At 31.4% G+C, this 18,723-nt stretch overlaps 1 protein-coding gene across 3 annotated transcripts in view; it reads left to right on the top strand.

Moving 5' to 3' along the window:
- LOC100180787 (polycystin-1) overlaps nucleotides 1-18,723 on the top strand; it is a 49,067-nt gene that overhangs the window by 19,450 nt on the left and 10,894 nt on the right. For all 3 annotated transcript variants that reach the window (XM_018813725.2, XM_026836406.1, XM_026836405.1), the window contains 36 exons: nucleotides 316-574; nucleotides 807-1,000; nucleotides 1,353-1,548; nucleotides 1,792-1,982; nucleotides 2,455-2,619; nucleotides 2,838-2,978; nucleotides 3,342-3,449; nucleotides 3,980-4,192; nucleotides 4,596-4,685; nucleotides 5,497-5,634; nucleotides 5,758-5,973; nucleotides 6,027-6,164; nucleotides 6,486-6,668; nucleotides 7,299-7,451; nucleotides 7,638-7,778; nucleotides 7,963-8,124; nucleotides 8,440-8,564; nucleotides 8,905-9,034; nucleotides 9,250-9,347; nucleotides 9,673-9,826; nucleotides 10,173-10,322; nucleotides 10,749-10,968; nucleotides 11,292-11,487; nucleotides 11,748-11,850; nucleotides 12,375-12,665; nucleotides 13,657-13,813; nucleotides 14,324-14,447; nucleotides 14,926-15,043; nucleotides 15,289-15,429; nucleotides 15,647-15,842; nucleotides 16,014-16,184; nucleotides 16,607-16,753; nucleotides 16,983-17,154; nucleotides 17,478-17,631; nucleotides 17,869-18,060; nucleotides 18,384-18,458. In XM_018813725.2, the coding sequence (XP_018669270.1) occupies nucleotides 316-574; nucleotides 807-1,000; nucleotides 1,353-1,548; nucleotides 1,792-1,982; nucleotides 2,455-2,619; nucleotides 2,838-2,978; nucleotides 3,342-3,449; nucleotides 3,980-4,192; nucleotides 4,596-4,685; nucleotides 5,497-5,634; nucleotides 5,758-5,973; nucleotides 6,027-6,164; nucleotides 6,486-6,668; nucleotides 7,299-7,451; nucleotides 7,638-7,778; nucleotides 7,963-8,124; nucleotides 8,440-8,564; nucleotides 8,905-9,034; nucleotides 9,250-9,347; nucleotides 9,673-9,826; nucleotides 10,173-10,322; nucleotides 10,749-10,968; nucleotides 11,292-11,487; nucleotides 11,748-11,850; nucleotides 12,375-12,665; nucleotides 13,657-13,813; nucleotides 14,324-14,447; nucleotides 14,926-15,043; nucleotides 15,289-15,429; nucleotides 15,647-15,842; nucleotides 16,014-16,184; nucleotides 16,607-16,753; nucleotides 16,983-17,154; nucleotides 17,478-17,631; nucleotides 17,869-18,060; nucleotides 18,384-18,458 (5,802 nt within the window). The remainder of the gene's footprint in view (nucleotides 1-315; nucleotides 575-806; nucleotides 1,001-1,352; nucleotides 1,549-1,791; nucleotides 1,983-2,454; nucleotides 2,620-2,837; nucleotides 2,979-3,341; nucleotides 3,450-3,979; nucleotides 4,193-4,595; nucleotides 4,686-5,496; nucleotides 5,635-5,757; nucleotides 5,974-6,026; nucleotides 6,165-6,485; nucleotides 6,669-7,298; nucleotides 7,452-7,637; nucleotides 7,779-7,962; nucleotides 8,125-8,439; nucleotides 8,565-8,904; nucleotides 9,035-9,249; nucleotides 9,348-9,672; nucleotides 9,827-10,172; nucleotides 10,323-10,748; nucleotides 10,969-11,291; nucleotides 11,488-11,747; nucleotides 11,851-12,374; nucleotides 12,666-13,656; nucleotides 13,814-14,323; nucleotides 14,448-14,925; nucleotides 15,044-15,288; nucleotides 15,430-15,646; nucleotides 15,843-16,013; nucleotides 16,185-16,606; nucleotides 16,754-16,982; nucleotides 17,155-17,477; nucleotides 17,632-17,868; nucleotides 18,061-18,383; nucleotides 18,459-18,723) is intronic.

Below are 18,723 nucleotides of genomic sequence, written 5' to 3'. Positions count from 1 at the left end.
ATCTTCAATTCATGTATCTCTATGTTATTATTAATTTTAAAGTAATGAATAATGTAAATGGCACCATCGCACACTGTTTACAGCACCTGAAACATAACTGAAGTTCGGTTCTTGATGCTGATAGCTTTATTTTGTGAAATTGATCAATTTGTCAGAAATTGCCAAAAATACATAAAAAAATCAATCACACACAAATTTTGTATATGTCAAGTATGAAATAAAATATCCTTGCCTTCCTCACGCAATGTGAGGATAAAAAGTGTTAATTATTCATTATTTAATTTCTATTTTTTTCCTTTAACCTCATTGTACCAGGTAAGCTCTGAGAATCGCTCAGCTCAATTTCTTGTCGCTGATCCGATATCCAGCATCTCTATTGCATCAGATGATCCTTCATCATTCTACTCAACTTCTCCTCCCAACTACATTGCTGAAAATGAGGTTACTTATTTTCAAGCACTGCTTGATAACGCGGCAAGTGTGCTTACCACAGTCCATGGTCAAGCACAGTTTGTGTTTTATGAATGGAGAATTACAATGGAAGGCAACGCCACTTTCTTAGAAGAGTTTACTGGTTAGTATTTCTCACCATGTAACCTATTGCTTTAGGGAGAATAAAATAACAGTAAAGAGAATTCTAAACACTTTGTGCACTTTACTATAAATGCAAATTTTCCATCAATGTTTCTTAGTTCTTGGTTTAAATGGTTGGTATTTGTAAGATCGGATACTGCTGTATTGGACCCACACTTGTGACTGTTTTATGTATTTTCGTGTCATTTTAATTGAATTTCATTACCTTTCAGATGTTTCGAAAATCAATTATACTTTCCCAAACAATGCATTGTACTATGTGTGGGTAAATGTCTCCAATACTGTCACAACTCAAACCCAGAAAATTACATTAAATGTCATACAAAGAATCGCTGGTGTGCAGATTACCAAGGAAGGGTCTGGTCCACCGGACTCTATTGTTACTGGAACTCAATTAAAACTTCGGGTAAGTTATGCTTGGTTCAATGGAATTTTAAAGCAATAGATAGTTTTGTCTAAAAAGTTCTGGCCCATATAATAATATTGTGCAACATTTATTAAATCTAAAACGTTAAAAATATTCAAAAATAGTGTGATTTCACTTTTAGTCACGGTACAAAGTACCTCAAGTAATATGAATGTGTTTCATGACAATAAATGTGTACAAACCTGGTCTATATTACTATATGTATATTGTAAAAGAAAAATATCAAGATGTGGCAAATTTTAACCTGGTTTTATTTTTAAATTGGCAAGTGGTGTTAAAATCATCAAATACACATTTTAAAAAGGATATAAGATTATTACATACACACCAGGGCTCCGTTAGTAGCGGTTCATCGGTCTCATACACATGGAGAGCATTTGATGGCGACAACCCAAAGGATTATCATAATGATGAGTTTGAACACACATACACGATACCTGGGATGTACAAAGTGTTGGTTGATGTCGAAAATCCACTCAATCAAATTTCTGTCAGTTTCACCCTTTATGTGGAAGATGAAATTACCGGTAAATTAGTGTTTTTAATAAACTAATTTGCTTCTCTGGTTTAAAATTTTATCTGAAATTTACAATAAAATTCGGTATGCTTCAATTAAACTTGTCAAGAATGCAACTTTAGTGGAATTTTTGCTTGTTTATACAACTGAATAGTGACCACTAGGCTGCAGCAATGTCTTTAAGTGTTTTTTCCCAATGACCACAACGGTGATTATTAAAGAAATTTTTAAATTAAATAACTTTGCTTCTTAGGTTTGCAAGTAGAACACATAGACCCAATTGTGCCGTTCTATGTGGCTTATGGAACTGACACACTTTTTAAAGCAAATGTTTCAACTGGTACTGGTGTGTTATATTACTGGCAGTATACGGAAACAGTCACTGGTGTTAAATCTGATTTGAGAATTATAGAAAGAAATCTACTTTACTGGAATTTTACGGGGGTAAGAAAAGTGTTAACATATTCATTCTTTTCACTTTTAAAAACTTATTTTATAAAACTTGATAATGTTACTGCTGTATAATGTTTTAAAATTGTTAAGGTACAATCTATTTTGCAACATTAATTTTCATTATGTTGTTTTTGTATAAATATATAATTTACTATTTTGTGAACTGATTTCACAATTGCAAAATAATGTTGTGTAATATATTATTATATAAACTCTGGCCAGACATGTATAAGATTTAATATGCTTCATTGGCTTCATTGGTAAGTGAAATTTATTGTTTTGTGTTTAAACTTATTTTGCATATATATACTGTCTTTTTTAATTTACTTTGAAAGGTTTTAACTAAAAATTAATCTACAACAGCATTATAAAAATGATGTTTTGTAATGTTTTTATCCTGGCATGCTTAAAACTTCCTAGGCATTTTCTACCCAACATATTTTAAATTTTTACATATACACAGGGCAATGACACAGTGTACACTTTGTCTGTTAATGCAAGTAACAAAGTAAGTTGGGACCAGAAAGATACAACAGTGTATGTAATATCTCCCGTGTTGGATTTGCTTGTTAACATAACTGTGGATAATCAGCAAAGAAATATTGTGTCAACTAATCATGGTTTGATGGTGAGTGAGTTACATCCTATATGTATTATGGTGTTTAATATAATCAACATTTCATCATGACTGTCATTGGTTGATCAAATTGTCTTGCCACTTTGCCCAATACATTTTGCTTTCTATCTTTTCTGTTTATCCTGTAAAATATTTGAACAATTTCTAGACTTTATAAACAGTTTTGCATGTACAATATATTCCATAATATGCAATTGTTCTTGCTATAGGTTGATGCAACTGTCTCAAGTGGCAGCGAAGTTCATTTTTTGTATAATTTTGGAGACTCTGTAACCAGTGTAGAAGGTGTACGTCTAACATCAACAAGCAGCCAAGCTTCACATGTATTTGCCTATAGTGGAGTTTATGAAGTAAGACATTAATACTTAATAATAAACAGTACCATTTAATGAGTAAACCGTCAAACATTAAACATATGTTACCAGAAGTTTAAGTTCAGTTGAATACTCGGTTCACAACGAGAATTTTAATACATGTGGTAGGATGGGGGAAGATGGAACACCTTTCATTCTATTTTCTCGTGTAATTAGGTAGTAAACAAAAAAACATTCAAAGAATTATAAAACTGTACTCTCACGACTCTCATTAACCATTGTTAATTGTTTAAAACATGATCAGGCTATTGGATATTATAAGCTACAGGTGTCCCATCTTCCCCCACTTGACTATACTATTGGTTGTGCTTTGTTTATTACCATATTTTTTTATTCCAGGTCCAAGTTATAGCATCGAACAACGCAACCTCATTACAACATACACAGGTTGTCTATGTTAGAGATCCAATCAGTGGTCTTGATATTAATGGCTTAACTCAGAATCAAGTAAGGTTTAAGTTATTTAGAACTTGTTATAAAACAAAGTTAATGTAAAGTATGCTTGTAAAAAGATTGTATATAAAAAGTTATTTAAATCAGCTTCATATATTTTACCGCCTTTACCGCCTTTACCGCCTTTACCGCCTTTATCGTATTAATTAGAATAATTATTTTAGCAATAATTTATTTGTACTGCTGTAGTTTTTCCAATAAACCAAATAATCTAAATTGTTTATTGTTAAGTCTTATACATATTAAATATGAATCAGTCTTTATTCCTGTTGGTTTTGGTTTAATCATCTTTCATCTAATATCAGAGATCTGAAAATTATCAACACTCTTTTTATACCGTCAGATTTTTTTTAAAGATTTCCCTCAAAATACCATCTAATCAAGAAACCAATAAAGAAAATATGAATATGCAACAGAAGCATAACTTTGTTGCTTTATATTTGCAATAAAAGTATTTTTAAACAATTTATCTTTTTAAAAAGTCCTTCGAGCAACTTTGTTATCTCATGTTGTGTTTATTGCAGTATCTTCGTAATGATGAAGATTACACGTTCAGCGCAATCATAACTTCTGGAACTAACGTTACATTTTCATGGAAAATAATCAACTCTGATGCAAGCAGTGTTGACAGAACCGGCGACACTTTAACTTTTAAATTTTCTGTGGTTGGCAACACTGAGATTCGATTAATTGCAGATAATGCTGTCAACATAACATCAAAAAGTATTTTTGTTATGGTAAGTTTGTTACAAGTTTGATATATTCCATTAATCTGGCCTTGATAATCCTTTGATCTAGCACTCATAATATTGTGCAATTCTGGTTGAATTATAACAAAATACACCAATTGCTGTTAAATACAAAGCAAAAAATAATCAAATGTAACTAATGGTGTACTGATAATATTTAACAGATTTTAAAACTTTTTCTTTATGATTTTAAACTTCAGGTTATTAATATTTATTTTACTGCGCTAAATAAAAAAATAAATTTCTGATATTTGGTTTAGTTACTCTAAATATGCAATTAAAAATAATTTTACTTTAAAACTTATAATAACCAATACATTTCTAACATTTGTAAATTTCATGTAAATTACATATATTTTAATGCACCAACGTAACTAATTAACTTACTTAGATTCGTCAACCACCAACAGCAAGCATCACATTATTAACACAAGGCGACATATTTACCGATCAAAATTTCCTAATTGAAGTTGCAACCACTGTATGTATTTACCACTTGGTTGTTGATTTTAGTTGTTTTTCAAACTATTTTACTTTATCTACAATTTTTACATACCTACTATAGACTTTTCAAACAATTCAAAATAGTAAAAAATGTCCTAGTCAGTAAAAGCTTTCGTTTAAAAAATAACACATTTATCTTGATATTCCATTGTACAGGATAACTGGATAGGGATTGAACTACGGATAATATAATGTAATACTCAAAATTTCTTTTACTTTTTTTTTTTTTTTTTTTGGCCCCCCCCCCAATCTAATGAAACGTTGGCTCTTCTTCGGTGTTAAGTCATAACATTAATGTTTTTTAAACCAGAAGTGCAATTTAAAGTATTATGTTATACATTCTAATAAAATACAGTAACAGAGCACCGACTACTTATAATATATTCTCAGTCAAAAATTGTTGTCAAACATTATATTATTTGATAGTTTTATTCCTTAACCAAATTTATATTAATGTTTTTGGGGTTAGGCTCTAACTTTTAATCTCAGGTTCCATGGCGTGCCTTGCTGTAGGACCTTACCTTTACAGTACAGCATAAATGATTAGACACAATCTTCTTTATTACAAATAACTTGACAAATTTATTTTTTACATTCATATAAATGATTGTGCCGCATTGAAAGTTTTGTTGGCATCCTGTGTTACGCAGGCTCGGGTTAAATGCTATATTGGGGTTAGGTGGTCAAAATGTCAGGCTCGAATTTTTGCATTTCGATCTAAGTTGAACACCAAACACTGTCTCAATGTCACAAATAATCACTGTGTTATTCCTAATCTGCTTTGACAGGGTACCAATGTACTTCATGATATTGACTTCAAAGATGGGGTAACTGAAGTGCAATCCAACAAAACCATACACACACATCAATATGCAACTTCTGGTACATACAATATCACTGTGCGTGCTTATAATAAAGCTGCGGATGTAAGTTTATATTTGTGGAATTTAATTTAATATAAGTGGGATTTATTTTTGTAATACATTTTAATGTGACTTATTTGATCACATCTTTTTGTTTTTTATCCAATAAACATTTTGTTATCTCAGGTTATTAAATCCATGATCATATTTGTTGGAAAGCTGGCATGTGGAAAACCAACCTTAAGCATTGCTGCGGATGGTGAACCTGTGTTTTACAGATCACGTATGTTGTATCTGGAGACACGGATTACAACTGATGGTTGTACAGCATATGACGTACAGTATGTATGGACCATACACCAACAGCTAACATGCCATGACTTAACTGATTCAACCAAAGTGGTAAGTATGGTAAACATAAGAAGTGATAAAACTTGAACAATTTATTTTTTTAGAATACTGAGAGCTTGGACGCAGACACCCCTTTACTCACACTACCAGCATTAACATTAGAAGTTGGTGATTATTGTGTGACATGCAGCGTGTCGTATAAAAATACTCCACTTACTGATTCACAAGTCATTAAAATACGGGTACGATGTGTTTGTAGTTTGGAATAATTCAAAATTACTTGGGAAAATAAGAAATGGAGCCAGGAAACGATGTTTCTTTTATTTATAGTTGAAAGTCAAGTAACTTAGCCCTGCCAAAGATATTTTTAATGCCCATTAGTTGAAAACTACTGTACATGTTGCAAATATTATACTTTTACTTGATGGCAATATCCTTGTTAGGTTTTAAATGTGTTAATTTAAAAACATGAAGTGTTTTTAAATTTTGCAACAATCCTTCTATGAAAAATTTATGTTGACCAACTAACTGGGTTTATTTATTTCCTGGCAATCATTTTTCAGATGTTACCAACACCATTGGTGGTTGTAATATCAGGTGGAACTTACCGATTCATGTCAACAAATGTGAAACTAGATGCTAGCTCTTCGTTTGACCCAGATTATGACCCAAACTCACTTGACCAGTCAGTGATCACATACGAGTGGAGTTGCTCAAGCAAGCCTGCAAAGTTGGAAGATATTCAGGTAATTGGTCAAAACCAAACTCAAGTTTGCTTGGATTTTTAGTCAAATTAGACATTAATTAATTAATTACAACATTAACATTTTGGCGATTCCTATTCAAAGTAAGTCCCATGGTGCTGCCTTTTGTGTCTTTTTTACAATAGTTAGTTAGTACTGCGTTAGTATTGACTTGGCTCCCAAGATAAAATAAATTGCTAGTTGATACATGTAGCTTGGACATATAAAAATAAAATGATAAAATAATAATATGTGTGGTTATGTTAGGTTGGGAATATGTGTGGAATAGTCATAATGTTTTATAGCTTCTAAACTGTGCAAAGAATACAAAATAAAATAATTTTTGCTCTGCATTTTAATTCAAAGCTGGGCACTTTCCTTAAATTTTCTATCTTTTATTTTGTCAGCCTTAAATTGTATGTCCTTGGGCAAGACTCCTAACAGCAGTTGCTTCAATCCAGTGCATACTGATGTTGTTTTCTAAATCGTCAGCCATACTTTAAATAAATCAATAAATAACCACAAAGTTACATATGTAGTAACTCATGAGTGGTGGAAAAGAACATGTTGTAACGACTGTCCTTGTCACATGACGGTTTCATTCATTCTAATTAATGAATTTTTATATTTTAGTGTGGGTCTGCAGTAACAAATAGTGATGACAACTGCTTTACGACTATGCATGGTCCAACAATTGAGTTCAACAACGCTGTTCCGAGAAGGGAATATAACTTCACTGTTGTGGCAAATAAGACAGGAAAAATAAAAGTTTCATCATGGCAAAGTGTAAGGAATTCAATTTAATATGGCTATGTTAAAAACAAAAAATCTGCTTTTTTTATTTAAACTATCCTGTCATTCCTGTGTAACACTCTATTTACCAGTGCAGCTTCAGGTTTGGTGCTAAAATTATTATAGCATAATCATTAGTATAAACATTTTGAACAAAAAAATCTTGTTATTTTTCCCCAGGTTACTATTGTGGGGTGTACGATACCAACAGTGAAAGTGACTTGTAACTCTTGTTTGAAGCAATCAAGTATTCAGATCAGTTCATCTCATCATCTCGTGTTGTCAGGATTATGTGAAACTTGCAGCAACAGAAAAGATGACGTAATTAATAACGGAAGAAAAAATATTTGTTTAGTTTGCAATGGAGACTTTTTATTATACTAATAATATATAAATTTGTTTTGAAGCTAAATTTAAGTATATCTATTATCTAATTATAAACTTGATCTAAAATTAAATTCACGCTATATTACATATACATTGCACACATACAATTATGTTTTAGTTGGAATATCATTGGGAAGCATTTCGTCGTAATGCAACTGATGTGACATCAACTCCTTTCCTTCTTAACAAACTTACAACAACAACTGGTTCAAGTGGGAGGTACTTGGTGGTTCGAGTGGGAGCAATTCAATCTTATTATGAATATGAGTTCAAACTTACGGTGGGATTTTGTTTACATAAAAAACTGTTTACAACCACACAGTTTGCAATAACTTAAATATGAAACATAAAATAATAACAGCAAAGCTTTAATGACCAAATTTCCGAAGCTCAACAGTCGTATGGTATTCTGAACTACTGAAGTAGAAGAATCTATTTATTAATACAACTCATTTTTTCCATGTAAACACTGTCACCGACAGGCTCAATGCAAAACCAATGCAAATCATCCAAGCAATTTATTTTCCCCACCAATTTATCAATTGGCTGTCAAACTTAAAAATAATGTTGTTTATTTTAAACAACAATTTTTCAGATTAAAGTGAACGGTGTTAAAGGATATTCCAAACTCATCCTGTACGCCAACAAACCCCCAGTTAACGGGGTGTGTAACATCAACTTCTCTGGTGATCAAATATATGTACTTGATACTCTTGTGCAGTAAGTTTTAAGCTTTTCTTAGTATATCATGTTACTTATATATGTAGTATCACTGCAACAAAACTAAATACAATAACTAATACGCTGGAAACAGCAGCAAAATGATATTTGTTAAAATTGCAATGCTTAAAATATATTTAGATGTGGAATAAAATATACTTTCAATAAATGTAAATGAATTACCCTTTAACACAGTATGACAAGGAATTCAAGTTAAGTTTTAACATTTTTGGATGAAAAAAAAATTATGATATAAAATCCGAATGCCAAAAATATTCTTCTAAAAGTATATTTAATTAAAAATGTCAGTGGGACAATTAAATTAGTGAGATTTTCTTAGATTTGAATGCACTGGTTGGGAAGATGAAGATATATCACCACTCATATACACCATACTTGCTATCAGATATAATGAAGGGGTGAAAGTGGATGACTTTGTTATTTATAAAGGAACATTATCTACATATGAGGTGCTTTGTATTTAATATTTCTTATATTTGTTATGACTAAACATGAGCACATTCACGTGCACCTTTCTTGGTGATGACGTCATTAGTTTTGATCCTTGAGACAAGCGTGGCGTTACAACTTTCCTCGCATTTATATGAAATTTATTATTCGACACAAATTTCTATGGAATGTTTAACAATTCCCAGTAAATGTAATAACAAGTTGTATAACATAGGCGTACCTTCCACTTGGATATAAAACAAACGAATACGACATTGTCATCGAGATTCGTGTGGAAGATGAATTAGGAACTTACACGGTTGGAATCAGCAAGTTAGTTATTTATATTTTATTTACTTACTTTGTTAATTGCATTGGTATACAATGTTGCTGAGTGATAATTTACCAGTTTTAATGTTTTTTTTAATTATTTGTTATTAAATTTCTGTAAAACATTATCATTTGTTATCTGCTATTTATTGACATAATGACGTATATATGTTATTTTGGTAGCTTAGTGTTTTGATTTGCTTTATTACTTGTATTATTAAAAAAGGTGATAATGTTATTTTAATTTATGATGTTCATTTAATGTAACGTCTCAATAGTTTTATTTTTGTTTAAACAATGCTGGTAAAACTTGACTTTATTACTCAAGAGTTCTCAACGTGAAGTTACCTGTTGATGCAAAGAGCAACACAGTTGGATGGCTGGTTAATAAAACCAGTGATGAACTATTGGAGTTGAAAAAATCAAGCAACCCACAAGTTGTTGCTGATTTTGCAGCTGGACTTATCACTGTATTAAACCAGGTATGTGTTTGCAGTAAATTATGATAACTTTGCCAACTTTACTTTGTCTCATTGGATTATTGTAAAGGAATGTGTTTATCGTCACATGACTGGGCAACTTTATAGCAATATATTGGGTGTTCTATTATTATATGAATTGCAAATAAGTTCGCTGAAATATCTATTTTAGATTTTGTTGTTCCCCACAGCAATGGTTTATTTAAAACAACCTTGGTTATAAAATTTAGGATAATATTACTTTATAACAAACAAAACAATGTGTTTTGTATTATTTTCAATTCTTATACAATTTTTATTTTACATAATTATCAAATTGAGATAAAAGTTTTAATATTTTTCACTTTAGGAATCCGACAACCAAGGTCACAGTACAGTAGACTCTGAATTCCAACTACGTAAAGAGATTCGTCAAAATATTACAGAGACCGTTATTTCCCTGTCCACTAATACATTAGATGAAATCAAACAAGTTACAACCGTATTCAAGCAATGTGTGGTAAGAACCAATGTGTTTGGTTGATTTTTATTTATAACATATATATATATATATATACTTATTATTTCCCTAATTATGATAAGCTTAATCACATTAGATTAAGAATAGATTGTGGCTAAAATATTTTATGATTTAGAATTAACATTGGTTACCAGTCAAATGTAATGTGATTAACTGATGTAATTTAATCCTTATTCAAATGTAGCTAAAAAATATTATGAAGATATAGATATTTCAAACACGAGATCCTAGTTTTGTGCTAAATATTTGAAATAATGGGTTTCTTGGTGTTAAGGTAAAATTCTCTGTATTTCATCTGAAAAAGGCAACCTAAGTTCGTTGTTGAAATATCGGCATAGACAATGTTTACTGCCAGCAACAGTTTATATACTCTTGTTAAAATTTTCTTATATATAAACTCAACAGCAAGTAGCATCGGAAATGCAAGATAATGAATTACAAGTTGCAAGCATTGAAAAACTTGAACAACTCACAAGTCAGATGCCTGAATATGTTGAATCTGCAAGTCAGACTTTATTTTATTCTGTGACAACCAACCTTATGGGGATCGTCAGTTCCATGGTTGATTCAGCCAACTATCATGTATATGTAACTGGTGAAGCTTCATCTGGTGACCTTGAAGCAGGTGAAAAAATGAAAAGAAAAGATAATATTAATTTATAATGAGACGCAAACTGTGGTAAAACTACAAATGTTTAAATGCTACGAATAAAAATTTAGTTTATGGTTTTCCAATGACTTATTAATTGGTTGATTTATAACGTTTACTGGCATATGAAATCGCATAGTTTGCTTTAACATTATTTTATTTGACCTAATAATTCAATATTTTTATTTATTAGCACAAATTGTCTTACATTGTGTAACTTTACATTTTTTGATTAAATACCCCAAAATAGTTCTAATTTTAAAAATATTTTATATAACCACTGTATTTTTATTTACCAGACACATCAGTTATGAGCACCGATCCCACATTAAGCGCTGATTACCGGAAAACATTGGTGAACAGGTTGCTTGACTCAGCTGTTCAACTTAACCAGAATATATTGGATGGGAAAGTAGAAGGGGAAGAGCCCGTGTTTATCAACGCATCAGCTCTTTCATCTGTGAGTGCGCGTACCACACCTGCTACCATGAACAGGTTGGTCTTGTTTTATTTATTTTTAGTTTTTTATAATTTCTTTCACTTTTTGTTATTTCCCGCTAGTTTTGCACTGATTACCAGATTAATAAAAATATATCTTTACACAGTTTTTTAAACATCTATTTAAAGTTATTTTATATCTACAATACACACACTCAGTTGTTTTAAACTAATTTATATTGGCATTTCCATTTAAGTTCTACATATTTAGACCATTTATATTGTTGTACCAATACAATGTTACTAATATATTTCAGCACTGTAATGAACAATGGTTGCCACATGTCACTGCCACATTACATCTTCTCTGATCTGGATGCTGATACTGAGATACTTTATATGTTCTTTGTAGCTGAACAGGTAATTATAATTTTATTAAACATGTATTTTTGTATTTTAAATTTTTTATTTAAAGACTTTAATATAAGATGTGTTTGAACGTGATTGAACAAATTTTATTGATGAATTTTTCTGCTTGTATATGGATTTTACAACATGAAATGGAAATTAATATGATTAAAGTGCGTTATTTAGTTTTTATGTTGTAATTTATTTATTTTATTGTTAATATATTTTCTAATTTATTTCATGTTAATATAATTCATTTACCCGATTTGTATGTTAAGAGTCAGTGGGTTAAGTCATTAATCGCTAGTGTTTGGGATTATTTCCCAAGTGTTGGTCTCATAAACTCTATGGTATATACTGTATAATATATATATGCTATGACTTTATCAACAAAGTTGGAATATACGTATCCTTTCATTAGAACTCTGCTCTCTTGTTTAACTAAATTTAAATTGAAGTATAAAGACAAATGTTATATGTTCGCTGTGATATAAATTTAAAATTAGAAAAATGTTTATGAAACCTTTTGTTTTTAGAACCCGTTTACATTTGGATTTCTCACAACTTCATTATCAAGTGACAGCAGGATTGCGAACATTTCAACTAGAGTTCCCTCTCTTCAGTTCAGCTACCATAACAACGATAAAATTGAACCACTTGAAGTAAAGAACTTGGCTGGAGTTGGAGATTCTTCTATAGTTGGTTCAGTGATTCCTGACAGTCAATTGATTCGAATGGTGATGGCTCCAAGTAACAGACAGTTCATTCCTAATGATGATACAAGCGAGATTGCTACTCTCTCAAACAGCACCAACTATTCTCCGAGGGTTTGTTATTTTTACTAAAAGCTCACTAGTTCTGTTTCTGGCAGAATTTTCTGATGAAAATATTGCGTACACTACACATTTGCATACTTGGATGGTTTGATACAAAACCTTTTAAACTGATCACTATTGTAACAAGTCCAGTTTAGGTTGAACTAGAATTCAAAATCTATTAAATTAAATGAATTTTATCTTTGAGGTCTAGCGCATACAAATTAGTAGGTTAAGATTTCCAAGCGGTTTTTTATTTTTATATTCTACCTTTTTTTATACAGTCAACCCCGCTTAATCGGCCCCCGTTTAATCGGACCACCCGCTTAATCGGACCGCTTTTTGCTGGTCCCGAATCTAAATACATTTTTACGTACAATCTTCCCCGGTTAAACGGACCATTTCCCCGAGAAGATGCATCTACTATTTAGAGAGAAAAAACGAGTGTTTCTTTATCGACGATCGGGAGCAGGCGCAGGCACTATTTAGAGAGAAAAAGGGAGTGTTTCTTTATCGACGATCGGGAGCAGACGCAGGCACTATTTAGAGAGAAAAGGCGAGTGTTTCTTTATCGACGATTGGGAGCAAACGCAGGCACTATTTAGAGAGAAAAAGCGAGTGTTTCTTTATCGACGATCGGGAGCAAACGCAGGCACTATTTAGAGAGAAAAAGCGAGTGTTTCTTTATTGACGGTCGGGAGCAGACGCGTTCACTATTTAGAGAGAAAAAGCGAGTGTTTCTTTATCGACGATCGGAAGCAGACGCGTGCACTATTTAGAGAGAAAAAGCGAGTGTTTCTTGATCGACGATCGGAAGCAGACTTTGTTCACTATTTAGAGAGAAAAAGCGAGTATTTCTTGATCGACGATCGGGAGCAGACGCGTGCACTATTTAGAGAGAAAGGGCGATGTAGGGGCCGGATTATGATGAACTTTGTTTGGTTGACTGTATTTTTAAAATATATTTTAGTTATACATTACTGTAAATTAAATGTTTCCACAGAAAGGAGTTTCTTTTGTTGAAGAAAGTTTACCAAGTTTAAAATCTGTTAAAGTGACAATCACCAATAACAACACAGACCCTTACACTGCAGTTCATATCATGGTTGTGTTTGATAAAGAAACATTTTCAACCAAAACTGAACCAAATCCATATATTGGTAAGACAAAATAACAGTCATATAGGTTTATAATAAAAGATTTCATGATTGAAAGGTATTACTAGTTTGATCTATATAATATTAATTTACAACCCAGGCAAGTTAATTACAATGCTAGTCATTTATTTGTTCATCTACCAAAACTGCTTTGTGAATTGAAAATAGAGTCTCTTGTTAAATGGTAAATGTAGACCAAGAATTCTATCAGCATTTTATTTCGTTAACTGCACATTATCAACATTTTAACTCTCCTGTCCTTTGTTGATTAAGCGTTATCACAGCTCCACCCATTACAATTTCCGTGCATCTAACTGTCTTTAATATTATTTTTCCAACTAGACCAGATATTTGATAATCGATAAATACTCTGCAACAACCGTATAAGTATATATAAATATATGTATATATACATTTAAAAATAAACTTTTTGGAAAAATCAAATGCAGCAGAACAATATGTTCCTTTCACTTTTTATAAATATTTCCACCACCTCTAATAATAATGAAACAGATGTTTTTTTTGACTTCACTCCTTCACCAACTGCGGAGAAATACAACAAACATTTAAGATTGACTGAAAATCTTGTTTCATCTCAAAGTGACCATAGAAACTACACAATATATTTGAACCCTGCGTAAGCATATGTTTGAAAATTATTAACTTTACAAGTTACAACTCTTTCACAAATATGTTGTTACCAACCCACCATCTTCATAGGTTATAAATAATCAATTCAATATATTTCTTATTAAACTTTAATGAATACAACCTGAATTAGACCCCAAAGTGAAAAGTGTAGTATGCATTTACTTTCTACCTAAAGTTAATTATTTTTTATAATTATTTGTTGCTGCCAAGCATAATAAAAATCCTAATGATTCATACTTGTGATTTACCATACTGCTGTTCCATGTTAATTATGGTTACAGTTACCAAACTAAAATATTCCGAATACAAACTAAATAGGTCAAAACTTAAATAATATTTTTCAAAGTCATTCATTTAAATTATTCATGCTTATTAATTGTAGAATAAGTTATATCCCGTTTATGTTTGAAGTATATTATTTAAATACATTAGTATGTAATATTATAACATATTTTATTTTCCAGTAACGCAACAAACTTGCTTCCCAATTATTATCTCAACATCAGCAGTTACTTTGAACACCATACTGTTAAAGTTGGAGTTGGTGTTTACTACAGCTCGTGCCAATACTTTGACAATGATGTTAGTTTATTACAGATTTTTTAAAAGTTATTTTACAGATTTTTTTATAAATGAATGAATTTTCTACCTTTGTACTCTGCAATAAAAAAGTAAATTAAGAATTAAAGCCTTTTTAGGTTTGATTTAAATTTACACTATATATTAAAAAAAATGCTTATTGATTACTCAAACTAATTATTAAATCATATTACTGCATACTGAATAAATATATTTATATATTATCATTTGCATTTTACCAAACATAGACTGAGAAATGGAGTATAAGTGGATTACGAACATCCGACCAAACCGTTCCATCTGCTGCTGTTTGTCTCTCAGCTCATTTAACAGCATTTGGATCTTTTGTAATAAGTCCTCCTAATATTGTGGATATCAATTCTATAGCTGTAAGTTAAAAATGATTATGCAATAACTTTGGTAAACTTTATTGTTAGTGGAAATGCATGGTTTTTAATGTAGTTAAACTAAACTTCCACTAATCACCAAAAATGCAAACTGATGAAATATAAATCTTTTATAAAAAAACATTTGATGCAAAACAAACCCATAAGATCTAAGTGCTGTTACTCTAAAAGATGTTCTATCAATTCAATTATTTTTCAGGATGTTGATTTTAGATTAAATCCAATCGCACTCATTGTTGTGATAGTTGTATTTGTTGTTTATATACTTGGTGCAATGTGGGCACGTAAGTTGGATTTAAAAGATATTGAAAATGCAAGTTTGATTCCTTTATGTGGCCACAATGGAAGTCATAAATATGAAATAACTATCAAGACATCACCCGGCATCGGGAGTGGTAAGTTAGAATTGAAGTTGTATTTATTGGTGGAATCAACTTGAAACATACAACTAGTGTGTTCTAACTCCTATGTTGCAGCCTGTTAGTTCTAGGTTGGTCACTGTTAGTTTGGTTGGGTCACTTGCATGGGATCAATAACATATTTACTTACTTGATTTTAATATTCAGGAACCACAGCAAACGTTGGAATATGTTTGTACGGATATGAATCACGCACTGGTTCAAAACATCTTTATAAGAAAGGTTCATTTGAAAGAGGTTCTGTAGACGTGTTTCAAGTTGCATCGGACACAAGTTTGGGAACACTTTATAAAATCAAGATATGGCATGATAATACAGGTACAAATTTCTTAATGGGATATTACTCCACTTATTTGTAATAAAAACTGATGTTAATTCTTACTAGTGTAGCGTTTTCTTCTTTAGATGAAAATTAGACTGCTCACGTACTTAACCAAAAGGAACTGATTTAATTCTTAAGCTATAAAATGTAACATCACGCCCACGCAATTAACCAATCAACGGCAGCACACAAAACACATTAATGTGACAATATTGTAAAACAAAGGAAAGCGGCAATGGCTAATAAACTCACGCTCTGTAACTTAACGTAGACATAAAATAAAACATAAAACACGCTCAGAATAAAACAATGCATAACTACAATAATTCATCACGCTAGTTTTGCTTTTTCCACCTTACATTGTGTGTATGTTTTACCCCTACAAACATGTCACGATATTAAAAGTTTATTTTCACAGGTATTGACCCTGGTTGGAACTTGAGCAGAGTTATGGTAAAGGATTTACAAAATGGTGAAAAATATTATTTCCTGGTTGACAGTTGGTTGCAAGTTTATCCTAATGATGAGGATGCTACTTGTCTCGCTAGAACTATCAGAGTTGCAAGTTAGTATAAATATAAATATGTGGAATGTCCTACAGTAAATATTCAGATTTAGTTTATGTACAAACCCAAGATTGTTCTTTTAAAATACTGGAAGGATTGTTTAGCACTAAGACCCTGTCCCTATAACCACTAACCTGTGACCGTTATATCACCTTCTATTGGGTTAAACTAGTCTTAGTTGTACGGTTATCGCTTAGGGCTTAATAATAAACCTATTTATGTTTGCAGCTGAAGAAGAAATGGAAGATTTCTCGTATTTATTTGGCAACCAGATGTCGTATGGATGGGAGGATGCCCATTTGTGGTTGTCACTTATTGAACGACCACAGCGTAGTCGTTTCACGCTCGTGCAACGACTCACATGTTGTGTGACTCTGTTATATTCGTTCATGGTGGCGAGGTGTGTATTACCATGTTTCTATCCATATAACTCAAATAATCATGTTTGGGAAATGAATTTTTAACAACTGCTGCTGGCGGGCATAATTATATTTCCAACAGAGACATTAAAACACCAGTAAAAATAAATTTTCAGATGAGCAGATTAAGTTTTATATATTACTTTATTTTTATTGGTTTCCTTAGGATAAAATGTACCGGTATTTTTTAGCGTGTAAATATGATATTAGAAAAAGCCAATCAGATGAACTTTTTTTAAATAGTTCTAATTAAAGTTTAAACTTAATTTTAAAAATTTTTGTGAACTCTATTTATTTCCTGCAGCGCATTTTGGTTTCAAAATTTTGACGGTGATTCTGGTTTGGTGGAAGATGTTTATTTCAGATGGTCGGATATTGCAGTTGGAGCAATCGTCAGTCTCATGATATTTCCCGTCAACATTATATTGGTGACACTGTTTAAACACACAAAGTCAAAGGTTTGTGTTTTACCAATAAAGTATAACTATATCTTATGAAATTAAATTTCAAATACTTTTGTTAAATGCCAAAAAGTTGCTGTTAGCCTATCTGAAAAGGCATTGTTGTCCACTGATTAGGAAGTGATCTGATTTGAATGGTATAGAAAGAGTTAGACATTGTTTTACAGCCAAATAAATAACTTGTAGAAATATTTACAAGATTTTTGTTTTGGTTTACTATTTCTCCTGAACCAGGTATCTGCAATCAAACCATGGCCAGATCGAACACAGACGGCACAAACCGTTGAAATTCTTGATGAAATATTAGACGGTCGTAGCAAGGGTGGTACAAGTGGAAAGATTGAAATATTTGACGGACAATCTCGGTTTGGATCAATTGTTACACTGCCTGGACAAAGTGAAGATGGAATAACAGATTCACAAACCGTTCGTTTTCATTTATTTTTAATTTTAGGTTAAATTCAGGATTTCCATGATAAGGATTATGTTATTAGAAAGTTAAAATGCTAAGATAAAAAACGTTTTTTTTTAAATTATAGGTTTAACATTTTATATAGTTTGGTAAAATCTGTATATACCGCAAATCCACAATTTAAACAATTTTTACCTAATAAGAAATTATTTCATGTTATTTACTACTTAGTTTCCTGTGATTTAAAGAGTTTGTTAAATTTTATTTTTAATCTTTTAAATTTAAAACTAACAGAAATGTATTTAATTAAAACGAAATTCAACATATGTTGTTTCAGGATCTTGGAAGCAGAAAGACAGGGGGTCTTCATAAAACTTCTGGTACTTTAAAATCTCTTGATATAAAGGACAAGGTAACTTTTTACAACTAGTAAGCATGTAAAACTATGTGTAACACTTGCTTTAATGAGAGGTTGTCGTTTCAAGGGATTTTAATTTTTAATCAGTTGAAGTTATTTCTTTCTACTTATAGTTACCAAAATTTTGTATCTCTTATTTTGATGCTAAAGGAGATATCGTACAACTCAAAACACTAATGTTGTAGGCTACTACCCATTACCCATCACCTAGGTCCTAGGGGACTACCTCTTAAACCTCACCAGAGACTTCCTTAAATAA

The sequence above is a fragment of the Ciona intestinalis genome, chromosome 10, assembly GCF_000224145.3.
Source record: "Ciona intestinalis chromosome 10, KH, whole genome shotgun sequence".
Taxonomy (NCBI): Eukaryota; Metazoa; Chordata; class Ascidiacea; order Phlebobranchia; family Cionidae; genus Ciona; species Ciona intestinalis.
Note: the sequence above shows the minus strand (reverse complement) of the source record. Positions and strands in the feature narration are given on the sequence as shown.